Raw genomic sequence first — 18999 nt, 5'->3', positions numbered from 1 at the left:
GTCTGTGGGCTAGTGAATGCGTGGGTGGGATAGTGAATGGATGTCTAGGTTAGTGAATGAGTATGCAGGTTAGTGAACGAGTGTTTAGTTAGTGAATAGGCGTGTGGTTGGGTTAGTGAATGGGTGTGTGGCTTAGTGAATGGCGGCGTTGGTTAGTGAACGGCTGAGTGGATTAGTGAATGGGTGTGGGTTAGTAAATAAGTGTGTGGGCTAGTGAATGGGTGTGTGGGTGAGAAAATAGGTGTGTGGATTAGTGAAAGGGTGTGTGGGTGAGAAAATAGGTGTGTGGGTGGGTGAATGGGTGGAGAAGTTAGTGAATGGATGGGTGGGTTAGTAAATGGGTGCATTTGCTACTGTGCTGTTGTGTGGGTTAGCGGATGGGTGTGGGTTAATGAATGGACGGGTGGGTTAATGAATGGGAGATGTGGGGTAGTGAATGGATGTCAGTGTGGGTTAGTGAAAGGAAGAGTGTGTGAGTGAATAAGTGTGTGGCTTAATGAATGGATGTGTGGATTAGTGAATGGGTGTGTGGGTTAGTGAATGGGTGCATGCGTTAGTGAACAGGTGTGTGGTTTAGCGAATGGGTAGGTTAGAGAATGGAAGGGTGGGTTAGTGAGTAGGAGTTTGGGGTGGTGAATAGGTGTCAATGTTAGCGAATGGGAGGTGTGGGTTAGTGAAAGGGAGTGTGGGCGAGTTAATGAGTGTGAGGCTTAATGAATGGATGTGAGGTTTAGTGAATAGGAGCGTGAGTTATTGAATGGGTGTGAGGGTTAGTGAATGGGTGTGTGGGTTAGTGAATGGGTGTGTGGGTTAATGAATGTTTGTGTGGGTTAGCAAATGGGATTGTGGGTGAGTGAATCAGTGTGGGTTAGTGAAGGGCGTCTGGGTTAGTAAACAAGTCTGTGGGTTAGTGAATAAGTGTGTGAGTTAATGAATGAGTGTGTGGGTTACTAAATGGGAGTGTGGGATAGTGAATGGGTGTGTGGCTTAGTAAAATGGTGTGTGCAATAGTGAATGGGTGTGTGGTTTAGTGAATGGGAGTGTGGGATAGTGAATGGGAGTGCGGCTTAGTAAAAGGGTGTGTGTAATAGTGAATGGGTGTGTGGTTTAGTAAATGGGAGTGTGGGATAGTGAATGGGTGAATGGGTTAGTGAATGGGTGTGTAGTGAATGGGTTTGTGGCATACTGAATGGGTGAGTGGGATAGTGAATGGGTGTGTGGGTTAGTGAATCGTGAATGGGGTAGTCAATGTGTGTTTGGGTTAATGAATGGGTCTGTGGGCCAATGAATGGGTATGTGGGTTAGTGAATGGATGAGTGCGTTCGTGAATGGTGAGTGCATTACTGAATGGGTGACTGAGTTGGTGAATGGGTTCGTGGGAGAGCGAATGGGTGTGTGCAATAAGTGAATGGGTGAGTGGGTAGTGAATGGGTGAGTGGGTTAGTGAATGCGTGTGGTGGGTGAGAAAATAGATGTGTGGCTTAGTGAATGGTTGTGTGTGATAGTGAATGGATGTGTAGTTTAGTGAATGGGAGTGTAGGATAGTGAATGGCTGTGTGGCTTAGTAAAAGGGTGTATGCGATACTGAATGGGTGTGTGGTTGAGTGAATGGGAGTGTGGGATTGTGAATGGATGGGTGAGTTAGTGAAAGGGAGTGTGGGAGAGAGAACTTGTGTTTGGGTTAGTGAACGGGTGTTTGGGTTGCTGGATGGCTGAGTGGGTCAATGAATGTATGTGTGGGTTAGTGAATGGGTGCGTGAGTTAGTGAATGGGTGTGTGGGTTAGTGAAAGGGTGAGTGGGTTAGCAAATGGGACCATGGGTTAGTGAATCAGTGTATGGGTTAGTGAAGGGCGCCTGGGTTAGTAAACAAGTCTATGGGTCAGTGAATAAGTGTGTGAGTTAATGAATGAGTGTGTGGGTTACTGAATGGATGAGTGCGTCAGTGAATGGGTGTATGGCTTACTGACTGGGAGTGTGGGATAGTGAATGGGTGTGTGGCTTAGTAAAATGGTGTGTGCAGTAGTGAATGGGTGTGTGGTTTAGTTAATGGGTGTGTAGTGAATGGGTTTGTGGCATACTGAATGGGTGAGTGGGATAGTGAATCGTGAGTGGGGTAGTCAATGTGTGTTTGGGTTACTGAATGGGTGTGTGGGCCAATGAATGGGGGTGTGGGTTAGTGAATGGATGAGTGCGTTCGTGAATAGTGAGTGCATTGCTGAATTGGTGACTTGGTTGGTGAATGGGTTCGTGGGAGAGTGAATGAGTGTGTGCAATTAGTGAATGGGTGAGTGATTAGTGAATGGGTGAGTGGGTAGTGAATGGGTGAGTGGGCCAGTGAATGGGTGTGTGGGTTAGTGAATGGGTGTGGTGGGTGAAAAAATATATGTGTGGCTTAGTGAATGGTTGTGTGCGATAGTGAATGGGTGTGTAGTTTAGTGAATGGGAGTGTGGGATAGTGAATGGGTGTATGGTTGAGTGAATGGGAGCGTGGTTGAATGAATGGGTGTGTGGGACGGTGAATGGGTGGGTGAGTTAGTGAATAAGTGTGTAGTGAATGGGTGTGTGGGTTAGTGAATGGTTGTGTGGGACAGTGAATGAGTGTGTGTGATTAGTGAATGGGTGAGTGGGTTAGTGAATGGGTGTGTGGGTTAGTGAATGGGTGTGGGGGTTAGTGAATGGGTGTGGGGGTGAGAAATAGGTGTGTGGGTTAGTGGGTGGTTGTGCGGGTGAGAAAATAGGTGTGCGGATTGGTGAATGAGTGTGTGGACTAGTGAATGAGTGTATGGGCTATCGATTGGGTGTGTGGGATAGGGAATGGGTGCATGGGATTAGTGAATGGGTGTGTGGGCCAATGAATGGGGGTGTGGGTTAGTGAATGGATGAGTGCGTTCGTGAATGGTGAGTGCATTGCTGAATGGGTGACTGGGTTGGTGAATGGGTTCGTGGGAGAGCGAATGAGTGTGTGCAATTAGTGAATGGGTGAGTGATTAGTGAATGGGTGTGTGCAATAAGTGAATGGGTGAGTCGGTAGTCAATGGGTGAGTGGGTTAGTGAATGGGTGTGGTGGGTGAGAAAATAGGTGTGTGGCTTAGTGAATGGTTATGTGCGATAGTGAATGGATGTGTAGTTTAGTGAATGGGAGTGTGGGATTGTGAATGGATGGGGGAGTTAGTGAAAGGGAGTCTGGGAGAGAAAACATGTGTTTGGGTTAGTGAACGGGTGTTTGGGTTGCTGGATGGGTGAGTGGGTCAATGAATGGATGTGTGAGTTAGTGAATGGGTGTGAGGAACAGTGAAGGGGTCTGTGGGTAAGTGAATGGTGAGTGTGTTAGTGAGTGGGTGTGTGGGTTAGCAAGTGGGTGTGTGATTTAGTGAATGGGTGTGTTCTTTAGTGAATAGATGTGTGGGATAGTGTATGGGTGTGTGGGATAATGAATGTATATAGGGATTAGTGAATGGGAGTGTGGGTGAGTGAATAGGTGTGTGGTTGGGTTAGTGAATGGGTGTGTGGCTTAGTGAATGGCGGCGTTGGTTAGTGAACGGCTGAGTGGATTAGTGAATGGGCATGGGTTAGTAAATAAGTGTGTGGGTTAGTGAATGAGTGTGTGGGATTAGTGAATGGGTGTGTGGGTTAGTGAATGGGTATGTGGGCTAGTGAATGGGTGTGTGGGTGAGAAAATAGGTGTGTGGATTAGTGAAAGGGTGCGTGCGTGAGAAAATAGGTGTGTGGGTTGGTGAATAGGTGGAGAAGTTCGTGAATGGATGGATGGATTAGTGAACAGGTGTATGCGCTACTGTGCTGTTGTGTGGGTTAGCGAATGGGTGTGGGTTAGTGAATGGGTGGGTTAGTGAATGGATGGGTGGGTTAATGAATGGGAGGTGCGGGGTAGTGAATGGATGTTAGTGTTGGTTAGTGAAAGGAAGAGTGCGTGAGTGAATGAGTGTGTGGCTTAATGAATGGATGTGTGGATTAGTGAATGGGTGTGTGGGTTAGTGAATGGGTGCATGCGTTAGTGAACAGGTGTGTGGTTTAGCGAATGGGTGGGTTAGAGAATGGAAGGGCGGGTTAGTGAGCGGGAGTTTGGGGTGGTGAATAGGTATCAATGTTAGTGAATGGGAGGTGTGGGTTAGTGAAAGGTAGTATGGTCGATTTAATGAGTGTGTGGCTTAATGAATGGATGTGTGGATTAGTGAATGGGTGTGTGGGTTAATGAATAAGTGTGTGGGTTAGTGAATGGGTGCGTGAGTTAGTGAATGGGTGTGTGGGTTAGTGAATGGGTATGTGGGCTAGTGAATGGGTGTGTGGGTGAGAAAATAGGTGTGTGGATTAGTGAAAGGGTGCGTGCGTGAGAAAATAGGTGTGTGGGTTGGTGAATAGGTGGAGAAGTTCGTGAATGGATGGATGGATTAGTGAACAGGTGTATGCGCTACTGTGCTGTTGTGTGGGTTAGCGAATGGGTGTGGGTTAGTGAATGGGTGGGTTAGTGAATGGATGGGTGGGTTAATGAATGGGAGGTGCGGGGTAGTGAATGGATGTTAGTGTTGGTTAGTGAAAGGAAGAGTGCGTGAGTGAATGAGTGTGTGGCTTAATGAATGGATGTGTGGATTAGTGAATGGGTGTGTGGGTTAGTGAATGGGTGCATGCGTTAGTGAACAGGTGTGTGGTTTAGCGAATGGGTGGGTTAGAGAATGGAAGGGCGGGTTAGTGAGCGGGAGTTTGGGGTGGTGAATAGGTATCAATGTTAGTGAATGGGAGGTGTGGGTTAGTGAAAGGTAGTATGGTCGATTTAATGAGTGTGTGGCTTAATGAATGGATGTGTGGATTAGTGAATGGGTGTGTGGGTTAATGAATAAGTGTGTGGGTTAGTGAATGGGTGCGTGAGTTAGTGAATGGGTGTGTGGGTTAGTGAAAGGGTGAGTGGGTTAGCAAATGGGACCATGGGTTAGTGAATCAGTGTATGGGTTAGTGAAGGGCGCCTGGGTTAGTAAACAAGTCTATGGGTTAGTGAATAAGTGTGTGAGTTAATGAATGAGTGTGTGGGTTACTGAATGGATGAGTGCATCAGTGAATGGGTGTGTGGTTTAGTTAATGGGTGTGTGGGATAGTGAATAGTTGTGTGGCTTAGTAAAATGGTGTGTGCAATAGCGAATGGGTGTGTGGTTTAGTTAATGGGTGTGTAGTGAATGGGTTTGTGGCATACTGAATGGGTGAGTGGGATAGTGAATGGGTGTGTGGGTTAGTGAATCGTGAGTGGGGTAGTCAATGTGTGTTTGGGTTACTGAATGGGTGTGTGGGTCAATGAATGGGGGTGTGGGTTAGTGAATGGATGAGTGCGTTCGTGAATGGTGAGTGCATTGCTGAATGGGTGACTGAGTTAGTGAATGGGTTCGTGGGAGGGCGAATGAGTGTGTGCAATTAGTGAATGGGTGAGTGATTAGTGAATGGATGAGTGGGTAGTGAATGGGTGAGTGGGCCAGTGAATGGGTGTGTGGGTTAGTGAATGGGTGTGGTGTGTGAGAAAATAGGTGTGTGGCTTAGTGAATGGTTGTGTGCGATAGTGAATGGGTGTGTAGTTTAGTGAATTGGAGTGTGGGATAGTGAATGGGTGTATGGTTGAGTGAATGGGAGTGTGGTTGAGTGAATGGGTGTGTGGGATGGTGAATGGGTGTGTGTTTAAGTGAATGGGAGTGAGGTTGAGTGAATGGGTGTGTGTGATTGTGAATGGGTGAGTGAGTTAGTGAATAAGTGTGTAGTGAATGGGTTTGTGGCATACTGAATGGTTGTGTGGGTTAGTGAATGGGTGTGTGGGTAAGTGAATGGGTGCGTGGGTTAGTGGGTGGTTGTGCGGGTGAGAAAATAGGTGTGCGGATTTGTGAATGAGTGTGTCGACTAGTGAATGATTGTATGGGCTAGCGATTGGATGTGTGGGATAGGGAATGGGCGCATGGGATTAGTGATTGTGTGTGTGGCTCAATAAAAAGGTGTGTGGGATAGAGAATGGGTGTGTGGTTGAGTGAATGGGAGTGTGGTTGAGTGAATGGGTGTGCGGGATTGTGAATGGGTGAGTGAGTTAGTGAGTAGGTGTGTAGTGAATGGGTTTGTGGCATACTGAATGGTTGTGTGGGATAGTGAATGAGTGTGTGCAATTAGTGAATGGGTGAGTGGGTTAGTGAATGGGTGTGAGGGTTAGTGAATGGGTGTGTGGGTTAGTGAATGGGTGTGAGGGTTAGTGAATGGGTGTGTGGGTTAATGAATGGGTGTGTGGGTTAGTGAAAGGGTGAGTGAGTCAGTCAATAGGTGTGTGGATTAGTGAATGGGTGCATGAGTTAGTGAATGGGTGTGTGGGTTAGTGAAAGGGTGTGTGGATGAGAAAATAGGTATATGGCTTAGTAAAACGGTGTGTGCGATAGTGAATGGGTGTGTAGTTGAGTGAATGGGAGTGCGGGATAGTGAATGGGTGAGTGGGTAAGTGAATGGGTGAGTAGTGAATGGGTTTGTGGCATACTAAATGGGTGTGTGGGTCAATGAATGGATGTGTGGGTTAGTGAATGGGTGAGTGGGTCAGTGAATGGATGTGTGGGTTAGTGAATGGGTGTGTTGGTTGGTGAATGGGTGGAGAGGTTAGTGAATGGATTGGTGGGTTACTGAATGGATGGGTGGGTTAGTAATGGGAGCGTGGGGCAGTGAATGGGTGTTATTGTTAGTGAATGAGAGTGTGGGTTAGTGAGAGGGAGTGTGGGTGACTGAATGAGTGTGTGCCTTACTGAATGGGTGTGTGGATTAGTGAATAAGTGTGTGGGTTAATGAATGGATGTGTTGGTTAGTGAATGGGTGTGTGGGTTAGTGAATGGGTGCATGGGCTAGTGAATGGGTGCATGGGTTAGTGAATAGGTGTGTGGGTTAATGAATGGGTGTGTGTGGGTTAGTGAACAGGTGTGTGGGTCAGTGAATCGTGGGTGGGTAGTCAACGTGTGTTTGGGTTAATGAATGGGTGTGTGGGTCAATGAATGGGTTTGTGGGTTAGTGAATGGTGAGTGCGTTACTGAATGGGTGACTGGGTTGATGAATAGGTGTGTGGGATAGTGAATGGGTGTGTGGGATAGTGAATGGGTGTGTGGGTTCGTAAATGGCTGTGTGGTTTAGTGAATGGGTGTGTGGGATTGGTGAACGGGTGTGTGGGATAATGTATGGGTGTGTGCGATACTGAATGGGTGAGTGGGTAAGTCAATAGGAGTGTGGATGAGTGAATGGGGGCCTGGGTTAGTAAATGGTTCTGTGGGATTAATGAATGGGCATGTGGGTTAGTGGATGGGTGTATGGGATTAGTGAATGGGTGTGTGAGTCAGTGAAAGGGTGTGTGGTTTAGTGAACGGGTGCATGGCTGAGTGAATGGGTGTGTGGTTTATTGAACAAGTGTGGGTCATTTAATGGGTGTGTGCATCAGTGAATGGGTGTGTGGGTTAGTGAATGGGTGTTTGGGTTAGTGAATGGGTGTTTGGGTTAATGAGTGGATTAGTGAATGGGTAAGTGGGTTAGTGAATGGGCGACCATGTTCGTGAATGAATGTCTGTGTTAGTGGATGGGTGTGTAGATTAGAGAGTGGTAAATGGGTTAGTGAATGGATGAGTGAATGTGTTAGTAAATGGGTGAAATAGGTTAGTGAATGGTATTGTGGGTTAGTGAATGAATGTAGTTGGTGATTAGGTGGGGCTTAGTTGGTTGGTTGGGGGCATAGTCAGGTGGTTGAGGGGGTAGTCAGGTCTGATCGGAGGGTGTAGTTGGGTGGTTGGTGAGGTAGTCGGGTAATCAGCGCAGAGTCAGGTTTGGTGGTGGGGGGTAGTTGGGTTGGGTCGATGGGCCAGTCGGGAAGTCAGGTGGAGTTGTCATGTTGGTTGGAGGTGTAGTCCTGCGGTTGGCAGGTTATCGGATGATTGGGAGGGTACTCGGGTTGGGTCGGATAGTAGTTGGGTTATTGGGGGGTAGTTGGGTGTTTGGGGGGTGTAGTAAGGTCTGCTTGGGGGGGGTGCATTTGGATGGTCAGCGAGTAGTCATGTGGTTGTGGCATAGTCAGGTTTGGTGGAGGGGTAGTTGGGTTGGGTCGATGGGCCAGTCGGGAAGTCAGGTGGAGTTGTCATGTTGGTTGGAGGTGTAGTCCTGCGGTTGGCAGGTTATCGGATGATTGGGAGGGTACTCGGGTTGGGTCGGATAGTAGTTGGGTTATTGGGGGGTAGTTGGGTGTTTGGGGGGTGTAGTAAGGTCTGCTTGGGGGGGGGTGCATTTGGATGGTCAGCGAGTAGTCATGTGGTTGTGGCATAGTCAGGTTTGGTGGAGGGGTAGTTGGGTTGGGTCGAGGGAGGAGTCGGGAGGTCGAGGGGTGCTTGGGAAGTAGTTGGGTGGTTGGGGTCTAGGCAGATGTTTGGTGGTGTGATTGGAGGGGTCAGTTGTGGTGCCCAGTTCAGTTGCACTGGCCAATCATTGAGTTAGACCATTGTATTAACATTCCCAGGGTAAGTATATAGTTAAGTCTGACCTATCTGGCACAAGTCTCTGACACTGAGCTCACTTAGATTGTGAGAAGGGAGGAGGTAAAGGGACATGTATTGGATCTCCTGCGCTTGCATGGAAAGATGCCATGGGGAGGGGATGGGATGTTGGGATGACTGAGAAGTGGACCAAGGTATCACAGGGAGACCAGGCCCTTTGGAATGCTGAAAGCTGGTCAGGGGGGCTAGGGGTGGTGGGGGGTGGATGGGGGGAAGGGTGGAGGCGGGGAGAGGAAAATATGTTTGGTGGTGCCATCATGCCAGAGATGGTGGAAATGGCGGAGGATGATCAATTGAATACGGAGATTGGTGGGGTGGAAGGTGAGGACAAGAACCATCATGGTTCTGGGAAGGAGGAGAAGGGATGAGAGCAGAAGTGTGGGGAACAGCTCAGACACAGTGGAGATCCCTGCCTGTTCTTCCTACCCCTTCCCCCTTCCACTGGTTTAAAAACTCTTACATTTCTACCTTTCTTCAGTCCTGATGAAAGGTCATAACAATCTGAAACGTTAACTCTGTTTCTCTCCCCACAGATGCTGCCTGACCTGCTGAGTATTCCCAGCAATTTTTGATTTTATTTCAGATTTCCAGCATCTGCAGCATTCTGCTTTTGTTGCCGTCCTGTTTGTGAGTTTTGGGAAGGAGGTAGAAGTGGGCTGTTCAGGGTTGTAGGACTATGTGTTTGGAGACTGTGGAGGGAAGATCCCCAGAGGAGATGAGGTCAGTGACAGTCCTAGATGCAATGGCTTAATGCTTGGTGATGGGGTCATGGTCCAAGGAGTAGGAGGAAGTGTCTGACAGCTGGTGCTCAGCCTCTGCAAAGTAGAGGTCGGTATGTCTGACAACAACAGCACCGCCCTTGTCAGCAGGTTTGATGACAATGGCAGGGTTGGACCTGAGAGAACAGAGTGCTCTCAGCTCAGAGGGAGACAGGTTAGAGTGATTGAGGGGAGCAGATTTCCAGCATCTGCAGCATTTTGTTTTAGTTTTGTTGAACTCAAGGTTGAGCCCAGAAGGCTGTGAAGTGCCTAAATGGAAAATGAGGCGCTGTTGCTCGAGCTTCTGTTCAGCTTCACTGGAACACTGCAGCAAGCCGAGGACAGGAAGGTCAGAGTGGGATCAGGGTGTAGGATTAAAATGACAGGCGACCAGGAGCTCAGGGTCATGTGTGTGAACCGAAGAGAGGTGTTCCGCAAAGCAGTCACCCAATCTGCATCTGGTCTCCTCGACGTGGCGGGGGCCACACTGTGAGCAACAAGCACAGGATACTAAATCGAAAGAAGCACAAGCAAATCACTGTTTCATTTGGAAAGAAACTTTCTCTGAACTGGATTGGTACCAAAATCCTTACAGTAAAGGGATCATGTACCAACACCACGGGCTGTACAATAAATACTGGAATGTAATAGTGTTTGTGGCAGCATGTACATGATAAGCAGTGCTGAAATAAGAAGACAATCACTTACCCAGATCTGCATTTCAATATCGCAGTTTGAGAGCTTCATCTCATAGTCAAGGGAAAAAGTTTGAAATCGCACTGGAAGCAGATTTAATAGTTACAATGTGAGAAAATGTGTAAAGTGTATTTCAATTAACAATACCCACATTTTTGTCACTAATTCAATAGGCTCAGTGGAATCAGTGTATCATAATTCATTCAGTCTAAACCAGGGCTCTCCAACCTTCTCGTGTGGGGGGCCATGTTTCAATTTTTTTCTCACTCACAAATTTCAGAAAGACAAGGCATCAGAAATTTATCTTGTTATCAATCAGAACACAAAAAAATGTACCTTTTTATGAACAAGCTTCAAATGAGAGGACCCATTTATTAGGTTACTTTTTCATCACTACATTGAACACCGACTTAGTGAGCTATCTGGCAATGTAGCCGTTACACCTCGGTGCTAGGCGATTCCTAAATGACCCCACGTTGCTAAAAGGATTGCCCATCATGCATTTGAATCACCTCTCATTTACCTGTGCATGCACAACCCAACATGGTGGCTTTCAGGGGACAGGCGAGATCAACTCCTCCCCGAAACGCACACTGAGACTTCGGAATTCCCTCCACTGCCTCTTTTAATACAGTAAATCTAGGTGTTAATCAGGAAATAAATAAATAAACGGTCACAGGAACCCAAACTCTGGGTGGAATTGTCTGGCCCCGTTGGCATCGGACGTCATGACGGGCGGGGTGGAACAATATAGCCATGATACCCGATGCCAAAATTCGGTTTTACACTGTTGCGAAACCAGTTTGCGATTGTCTGCTCCACCCGTCAATGGCAGGCTGCAAGTTCTCATCGTCGAATGTCGGGAACATCATTTTAATGCATTTACATCTAATTATAAGCCCAGCTCGCTGGAATCATCCCCCCACATCAAATTTACCGCCCATGTCGACGTGACTTCAGAACCGTGTACTTCACAACTGCCTTTAAGGGCATGAACTTCAAGGGGAACTTGGAGGCGAGTGCACACCTATAGGACATCAGGAAAGAGGCGCTATGCATTTATGACTTCTTCCTGACTGGCTTTCAGTACAGTGCCAGGGCAAGGGCTCCAGTGCAGTTCAGACTGGGGTGGGGCAGGGGGGCTGGTGGTGATGGAGTGGGTGTCAGGGCAGCACAGACAGACTGAAGGAAATGCTTAAGCACATACCGGGGGTTGCGGGGGGTGGGGGGGGGGGGGGAGGGGGCTTGTGAAAAGTGAGCATTCTTCGGCAGCTGAGACCGTTCAGCTGCAGCTCCATTGAGATGCCTGGAGTTGGGCTTCTGAAGCTTTTCTGCCCACTCAAGCATCACAAAAGCATGAAAGTGTCACCAAATACTCCAGAACCTTTTACCCCTCCGGTGCAGGCTGCAAATTAATGTGCGGTTTAGGGGGCAGCAGAACAATTGGCCGACTGGGCAAGTTGTACAATCCCCTTGTGAAAGGTGTTCATGGAGCAGTCACTGGTGGAGGTGCTCACAGCCCCTTGCAATGTCATCATTCAGATTTGGACCAGTCTTCCCCATGGTTCAAGCTAACAGTGCAGCCTTGCAGTGCGGGTTAGCAGAATGCCTGTGCCTGAGCTGAGAGCACAGCAGGCAGTCCAATGGGCAAAGCTGCTGCCAATCGGTCAAGTGGAGTGGGGCGGAGTGGGATTTCAGACAGCCAATGAGCACAATACATACTGGCCATTCAAGTGGTGGCCAGCACTCTTCCACATCCGTGAAGGGGCCTTCAGGCGTCACCAAGAGAGGTTCTTAGTACACCCATGATGACCCACACGTCTCTCTCTTTCATCCCACAGGAGAACATCAGGATCATGGACTCTGGTGATTTAACAGGATGCCTCATGGCTTACAGGGAGCAGAGAAGAAGAAGAGAGCGGCGGTTGCTCCTGGCTCAGCAAAGGGAGGAGCACCTCCTTCAAGATGAAGGAGCAGCAGGGTCTGCTGCGCACGCAGCTGGAGATCCACAAAGAGCCGTCGCTCGGAGGCACCCAGGGTCTATAGTCAGCGCCTGTCATTCCTGCAGATGACTGAGAACTGAAGACTGTGCATGTCCAGGGAACTGGTCGGTCACATATGTCACCTGCTGCAGGATTTCACACCATGGGGTCATGGAGGGCATCCGCTGCCAGTGGCCGTGAAAGTGACCACGGCGCTCAATTTTTATGCCAGTGGCTCCTCCCACGGCTCCACAGATGACCTGTGCAGAGTCTCGCAAGCCTCCATGTACACATGTATCCAGGAGGTCACGGACGCCATCTTCGCAAAGGCACAGACCTTTGTGCAGTTTGTCCAGGATCAGGAAAGTCAGGAAGCAAGAGTGCTGGGATTTGCCCAGATCTCAGGTTTTCCACAGGTGCAGGGTGCCATCAACCACATTCACGTGGCGCTTAGACCTCTGTGGCAACAAGCAGTCAAAAACATCTACCACAAGGGCTTCCACTCACTGAATGTTCAGCTGCTGTGCAACCACCACATACGCATTCTGCAGGTCTGTGCACGATTCCCGGGGTGTGTCAGCGACTCCTACATCCTTAGCAGGTCTTAGCTCCCTGACATCTTCCAGGGCCCAGAGAGGTTGCAGTGTTGGTTCTTCGGGGACAAGGACTACCCACAGATGATGACGCCCATGCGGCAGCCTCAGGCTGCAGCAGAGTGAAGGTATTATGAGGCTCATACTGCAACCCAGACTTTGGTGGAGCAAACCACAGGCATTTTGAAAATGAGGTTCCGGTGCCTCAACAGGTCCAGTGGAGCCCTGCAATGCAGTCCCCAGAGGGTGTTATGCATCACTGTCATTTGCTGCGCACTTCACAACCTGGCACTGCAAAGGGGGAAGGACCTGGCTGAGGAGGAGATGTAGGATCTGTATGGAAACTCCAATGAGAAGGACATCGAAGGGGATGACTGTGATGAGATCCTCAAATGTGAGAATGCCGGCACTGAGGACATCGCACTGACCAGAGGAGGCAGGTGTGCTCAAGAGGCCCTCATATGAAAATACATACAAGCAAGGAGCAGAATTAGGCCATTCGGCACCTCGACCCTGCTCCACCATTTAATAAGGTCATGGCTGATCTGATAATGACCTCAAATCTGCATTCCGCCTACCCCCGATAACCCATCACCCCCTTGCTTACCAAGAATCTATCCACCTCTGCCTTAAAAATATTCAAAGACTCTGCTTCCACCACCTTTTGAGGAAGAGAGTTCCAAAGATGCACAACACTCAGAGAGAAAATATTTCACCTCATCTCCGCTTTACATGAATGACCCCTTATTTTTAAACAGTGACCCCTAGTTCTAGATTCTCCCATAAGAGGAAACATCCTCTCCACATCCACCCTGTCAAGACCCCTCATGATCTTATATGTTTTAATCAAGTCGCCTCTTACTCTTCTAAACTCCAGTGGATACAAGACTAGTCTGCCCAACCTTTCCTCATAAGACAGTCCACCCATTCCAGGTATTAGTCTGGTAAACCTTCTCTGAACTGCTTCCAACGCATTTACATCCTTCCTTAAATAAGGAGACCAATACTGTACACAGTACTCCAGATGTGGTCTCACTAGCGCTCTGTATAACTGAAGAACAACCTCCCTACTTTTGTATTCAATCCCCTTGCAATAAATGATAACATTCTATTAATTTTCCCAATTATTTGCTTTACCTGCATAATAGCCTTTTGTGATTCATGCACTAAGACACCCAGATCCTTCTGCATCTCAGAGCTCTGAAATCTCTCACTAGTTAGATAATATGCTTCTCTTTTATTATTCCTGACAAAATGGACAATTTCACATTTTCACACATTATACTCCATTTGCCAGATCTTTGTTCACTCAATTAACCTATCTGTATCCCTTTTTGTTGCCTCTTTATGTCCTCTTCACAACTTACTTTCCTACCTATTTTTGCGTCATCAGCAAATTTGACAACCATCCCATCCGTCCCTTCATCCAAGTCATTTATATAAATTGTAAACAGTTGAGGTCCCAGCACTGATCCCTGTGGCACACCACTTGTTATATCTTGCCAACCTGAAAAAGGCCCACTTATGCCTACTCTATGCTTTCTGTCAGCCAGCCAATCTTCTATCCATGTCCATATGTTACCCCTGTACTATGAGCTTTTATTTTCCGCAATAACCTTTGATGTGGCACTTTATCAAATGCCTTCTGGAAGCCTAAGTACAGTAAATCTGGGGAGTTTCGGAAAATTAAAACCAGTGCATCAACTATCTCACTAACCACTTTGCTAAAGACCCTAGGATGAAGTCCATCAGGACCTGGGCACTTGTCAGCCTGCAGTTCTAACAATTTGCTCAGTGCCACTTCTCTGGTGATTGTAATTTTCCGGAGTTCCTCCCTCCCTTCCATTTACTAACTTATAGTTGCTCTGGGATGTTACTTGTATCGTCTATAATGAAGACTGATGAAAAATACCTGTTCAATTAATCTGCCATTTTCTTGTTTTCCATTATTAATTCTCCAGACTCACTTTCTATAGGATCAATGCTCACTTTGTTACCTCATTACTTTTTAAAATATTTTTAAAAACTCTTACTTTCTGTTTTTATATTTCTGGCTAGCTTTCTCTCATACTCTAACTTTTCCCTTTGTCAAGAGGTTATAATAATTCTCATAATGTTATTGGAATTTATTGTAAAGTAGATTAATAGTGGGATGTCTGTTTGTGTCTGTGTGCGTGTGTGAGATTTAATTGAATTAGAGGCAGCTAGTCTGAGTGCTTTTATCTAAGAAGAGAGGTTAGGTTTGAAATGTTTATTAGATAAACATTGGGAAGTTTAGAAACATGGGTGTCAAGGGAACACTTGCATTTTGAGATAGACCAGACTAGATTGTTTTCAAAGGGGGGGGTGAAATGTGTCACCGAACCAGGTGAAGTTTAGAAACAGTGTGTTTATTTTTCCCAAAGATTACTGGTAAAACTTAGTGCTATGAGAGGAGATAAAGTCCAAAAACATAGTGAAACAATGGGTAATTGCATTCAAAGAGAAATATATGTATAAACAAGGAGCAAGGGAAGGCATTTTTAAGCTCTTACAAGTGTGTAATGTATGCCTCAAGCTGCTGTCTTCAAAGGTCTGAAGTTAAGAAAGCTCACTTGGAAGTCGACTTGTTCATGTTTCTTTGCCTGGGTCTTTTAAAGTCTATGTATCTTACTGTTGCCTTAATGGAAGCGTAACTGGGAGTTGGATTGATTAGGGGTTTTAGAAATTATCACAGTAGTAATTTGTAGACCTATGTATGTATTTAAAGTCATTTGTTCTATTAATAAATGTTTAATCCAGTTTTGTAAAAATCTATAAAACTTAATGGGCTTATGTACTATAAATACAGGGCACGCATCTCAAAATTTATACAAATTGCAAAACAGGTTGTGGCAGTTGTTTCAAGTTTTCCTTTGGGATTTGAACAACTCAGCATTTACCATCAGATGTGCCATAAGTCCCTCTTTATTAGTCTTTTAGTGATCCTTTGCTGTTCCTATATTCTGTCCAATCTTCTGGTCTTCCACCTATCTTTGCACAATTATATACTTTTTCTTTAAGTATATTATCTTTAACCTATCCACAAGACTCATGGAGGATGATGGCGAGTTGCAGTGAGGACAGTCCTGACATCCTCACTTTGCATCTATCATGAAGTTATTAATGCATATAATGTTAGTGGAAAATATTTTTTGTAAATAGATGTTTAGTCTGTGGATGTGTCTGTGGGTTTTAATTGGATTAAAGCCAGCTAGTCTGGGTGCTTTGATGTATAGTAGTTTTGAGATGTAAACAGAGGTAGAGGTACATTTGCATTTTGTTGAATAGAGCATTCAAGAGTGGGAGTGAAATCTTGCAACTAGCTAGGAGACACCAAGCAATATATTTATATTAATAAGAAAATTGGTACTATGAAAGGGGTTTTATTATTGGAAGAGGTGGAGTTCAAAGGACCTGGTGACACAATGAAAATTTATATTCAAAGAGAAGTGCTGGGTATAACCTGAGAGCCGTTTTGTGTGTGCAGGGTAGAGGCATGTAACATCATAGCAGCTGTAAGCCTACAACTGTCTGCAAAGGAACCAAATTGAAAGGAACTTCATTTTGAATTTGGACGGTGAAAATGCATAGTCTACTTGGACTTTAGCAAGGCTTTTGATAAGGTCCCGCATGGGAGACTGATAACAAAGGTAAGAGCCAATGGGATTCAAGGCAATTTGGCAAATTGGATCCAGAATTGGCTGAGTGGCAGGAAGCAGAGGGTGATGGTCAAGGGGTGTTTTTGTGACTGGATGCTTGTGTCCAGTGGAGTCCCATAGGGATCGGTGTTGGGTCCCTTGCTGTTTGTGGTATATATAAACAATTTAGGCTTGAATGTAGAAGAGATGATCAGTAAGTTCGTGGATGACATGAAAATTGGGGCGGTAAATAGTGAGGAGGATAGCCTTAGATTACAGGAGGATACAGACAGCTGGTCAGATGGGCTGATCAGTGGCAAATGGAATTTAATCCGGATAAGTGTGAGGTCATGTGCTGGGGCAGGACAAACAAGGCACAGGAATACACGATGAATGGGAGGACCAGAGGGATCAGAGGGAACTTGATATGCATGTCCACCAGTCCCTTAAGGCAGCGGGATAGGTAGATAAGGTGGTTAAGAAGGCATTATGGGATACTTGCCTTTATTAGCCAAGGCACAGAATATAAGAGCAGGGAGGTTATGCTGGAACTGTATAAAACACTGGTTAGGCCACAGCTAGAGTATTGCGTGCAGTTCTGGAATCTGCTTTATCGGAAGGATGTGATTGCACTAGAGAGAGTGCAGAGGAGATTTACCAGGGTGTTGCCTGGGCTGGAGAGTTTTAGTTACGAGGAGAGATTAGATAGACTGGGGTTATTTTCCCTGCAGCAGAGAAGATTGAGGGGGGAATATGATTGAGGTGTATAAAGTTATGAGGGGCATAGATAGGGTAGACAGGAAGGAACTTTTCCTCTTGGTGGAGGGATCAATAAGCAGGGGGCATAGATTTAAGGTAAGGGGCAGGGGATTTATAGAGGATGTGAGGAAGAATTTTTTCACCAAAAGGGTGGTGGGAATCTGGAGCTCACTGCCTGAAAGGGTAGTAGAGGCAGAAACCCTCATAACATTTAAGAAGTATTTGGATGTGCACTTGCGATGCCATGACATACAAGGCCTTGGGCCTAATGCTGGAAAATGGGATGAGAATAGTTAGATACTTATTTGACCAGGGCAGACTCGATGGGCCGAAGGGCCTTTTTCTGTGCTGTAGACATCTATGACTCTATGACTATGCTTTGCCTGGTGTCTGCTTAAAGTCTAAGGGTTGTTCTTGCCTTAGTGGAGGTTAATTCGGGAATGTGTTAAAAAGTCATGATAGCAGTAATTTGTAGCCACATGTATGTGCTTAATACCTTGTTGAAAATTAATAAATGTCTCATTTAGTTTGATATAAGAACCTCTCGAGAACTGGTGGTCTTATTCCTGAATTTAGAGCTGCAACTCAAAACATACCAATTGAAAATATAGGTTATGACAGTTGTTTAAAGTTTCCCTCATGGGATTTTAAATAACTCAGCTTTTAACAACTGCTGTGTCATAACACATCTGTGAACGTTTGACTCCTGTGTGGCTGATGGCAGCGCACATATTCTCAGTGCTCAGGCTCATGTCATGGAGACGCAACAGAGGCCCTAATAGTCCCTAGCTTCCAGGAGGATGATGATGACATGCAGTGAGAACACTCCATAGAACTTCACATTGGCTCTGTGAATGTCTGGCTCCTGTCTGGCTGAGGGCAGCTCGCTTGTGCTCTGTGATCAGGGTCATATCATGAAGACACAGCCATGAAACTTTAAACGCATCTGATCCTTTGCCAGCCTTCAGCACCTGAGCCCTTCAGGAGCACAGCATCACCAGTCACAGATGCTGAAGAGATGGGGGCCAGCCCCACCTCAAAGGTGCTGAGAGCACACAGAGAGAATGACGGAACTCTGTGCTGCCTGCCCACGACATTCTGGCAGCAATGGCCAGCACCCCCGAGGTGCAGGCATCAGTAATGTGTTCAGTGAGTGTGAAGCTGGACCATCACTTTGGTCTGAAGGTTACACACTGAACAGGGAAGAGGCCCTGCACCGAGACACCTGCCTTTATCTTGTGCAGGAGCCAAGGTTTCATATCTGAGTGACACAAACATTGCTCATCAGAACAAGGAGCCATAGGCTGGGAGACATTCTTGGAAGTTTATTTACAATAGTGAACATTAAGTACAAGTGATTAACATCCGTGCCCAGGCTGTGCAACTCAGCTGTGGCTCAGTCCATAGCACCCTCGCCTTTGAGTCAGAAGGTTGTGGGTTCATGTCCCACTCCCGGAAACCAAGAACTGTGAATGTACTCGAAAGAGTTACATGCGATCTGTTGATAACTCGAAAGAGTTACATCTTCTTATCCTTCCTAACCCTGCTGCTATGTCTTGGTGCTCCCCCAGAACCCACAGTGGAGGTGGAGACAGCCTGCTGACTGCTACACCCTGTCTGTAATGACCTTGATGGGCGTCCTCTGGAGGGCCGAGACTTGGAGGGCCCAGGCCTGCTTTCAGGGTCCTGCTGTGTGGCAGTGGCACCCTCCTCAGCCTGTGGAGCTGGAGCTGCTAGGGTCACAGGAAGAGGGGATTCGGATGGGCCAGATGCTCCCGAAGTCATCTGGATTGATGGCCCTGAGGTGTGCATCTGCCGATCCTCCTCCTGATGGGTGCCTGAGGGCCCCTGGCTGACTCCTTGAGGAGAAGGGGAAGCTGGTGTGAGATCGACCTGCCCCGCACCCATCTGACATTGATACTGTTGAAGGCCAACTATGGTGTCAGTGATGGAGTTCAGCCCGTGCAACAATGCACGACCTATGTCCTGGACGAAGGTCTCCATGGCA

The 18999-nt window shown here is 46.8% G+C and overlaps 1 protein-coding gene across 1 annotated transcript in view; it reads right to left on the bottom strand.

Moving 5' to 3' along the window:
* LOC144691449 (complement C3-like) overlaps window positions 1-18999 on the bottom strand; it is an 89009-nt gene that overhangs the window by 41430 nt on the left and 28580 nt on the right. Inside the window, exon 4 of the mRNA XM_078559548.1 lies at window positions 10011-10081. Coding sequence (XP_078415674.1) covers window positions 10011-10081 — 71 coding nt within the window. The remainder of the gene's footprint in view (window positions 1-10010; window positions 10082-18999) is intronic.

The sequence above is a fragment of the Cetorhinus maximus genome, chromosome 16 (genome assembly GCF_964194155.1).
Source record: "Cetorhinus maximus chromosome 16, sCetMax3.hap1.1, whole genome shotgun sequence".
In the NCBI taxonomy this organism is placed as follows: domain Eukaryota; kingdom Metazoa; phylum Chordata; class Chondrichthyes; order Lamniformes; family Cetorhinidae; genus Cetorhinus; species Cetorhinus maximus.
This window is presented reverse-complemented; position numbering and strand designations above follow the sequence as displayed.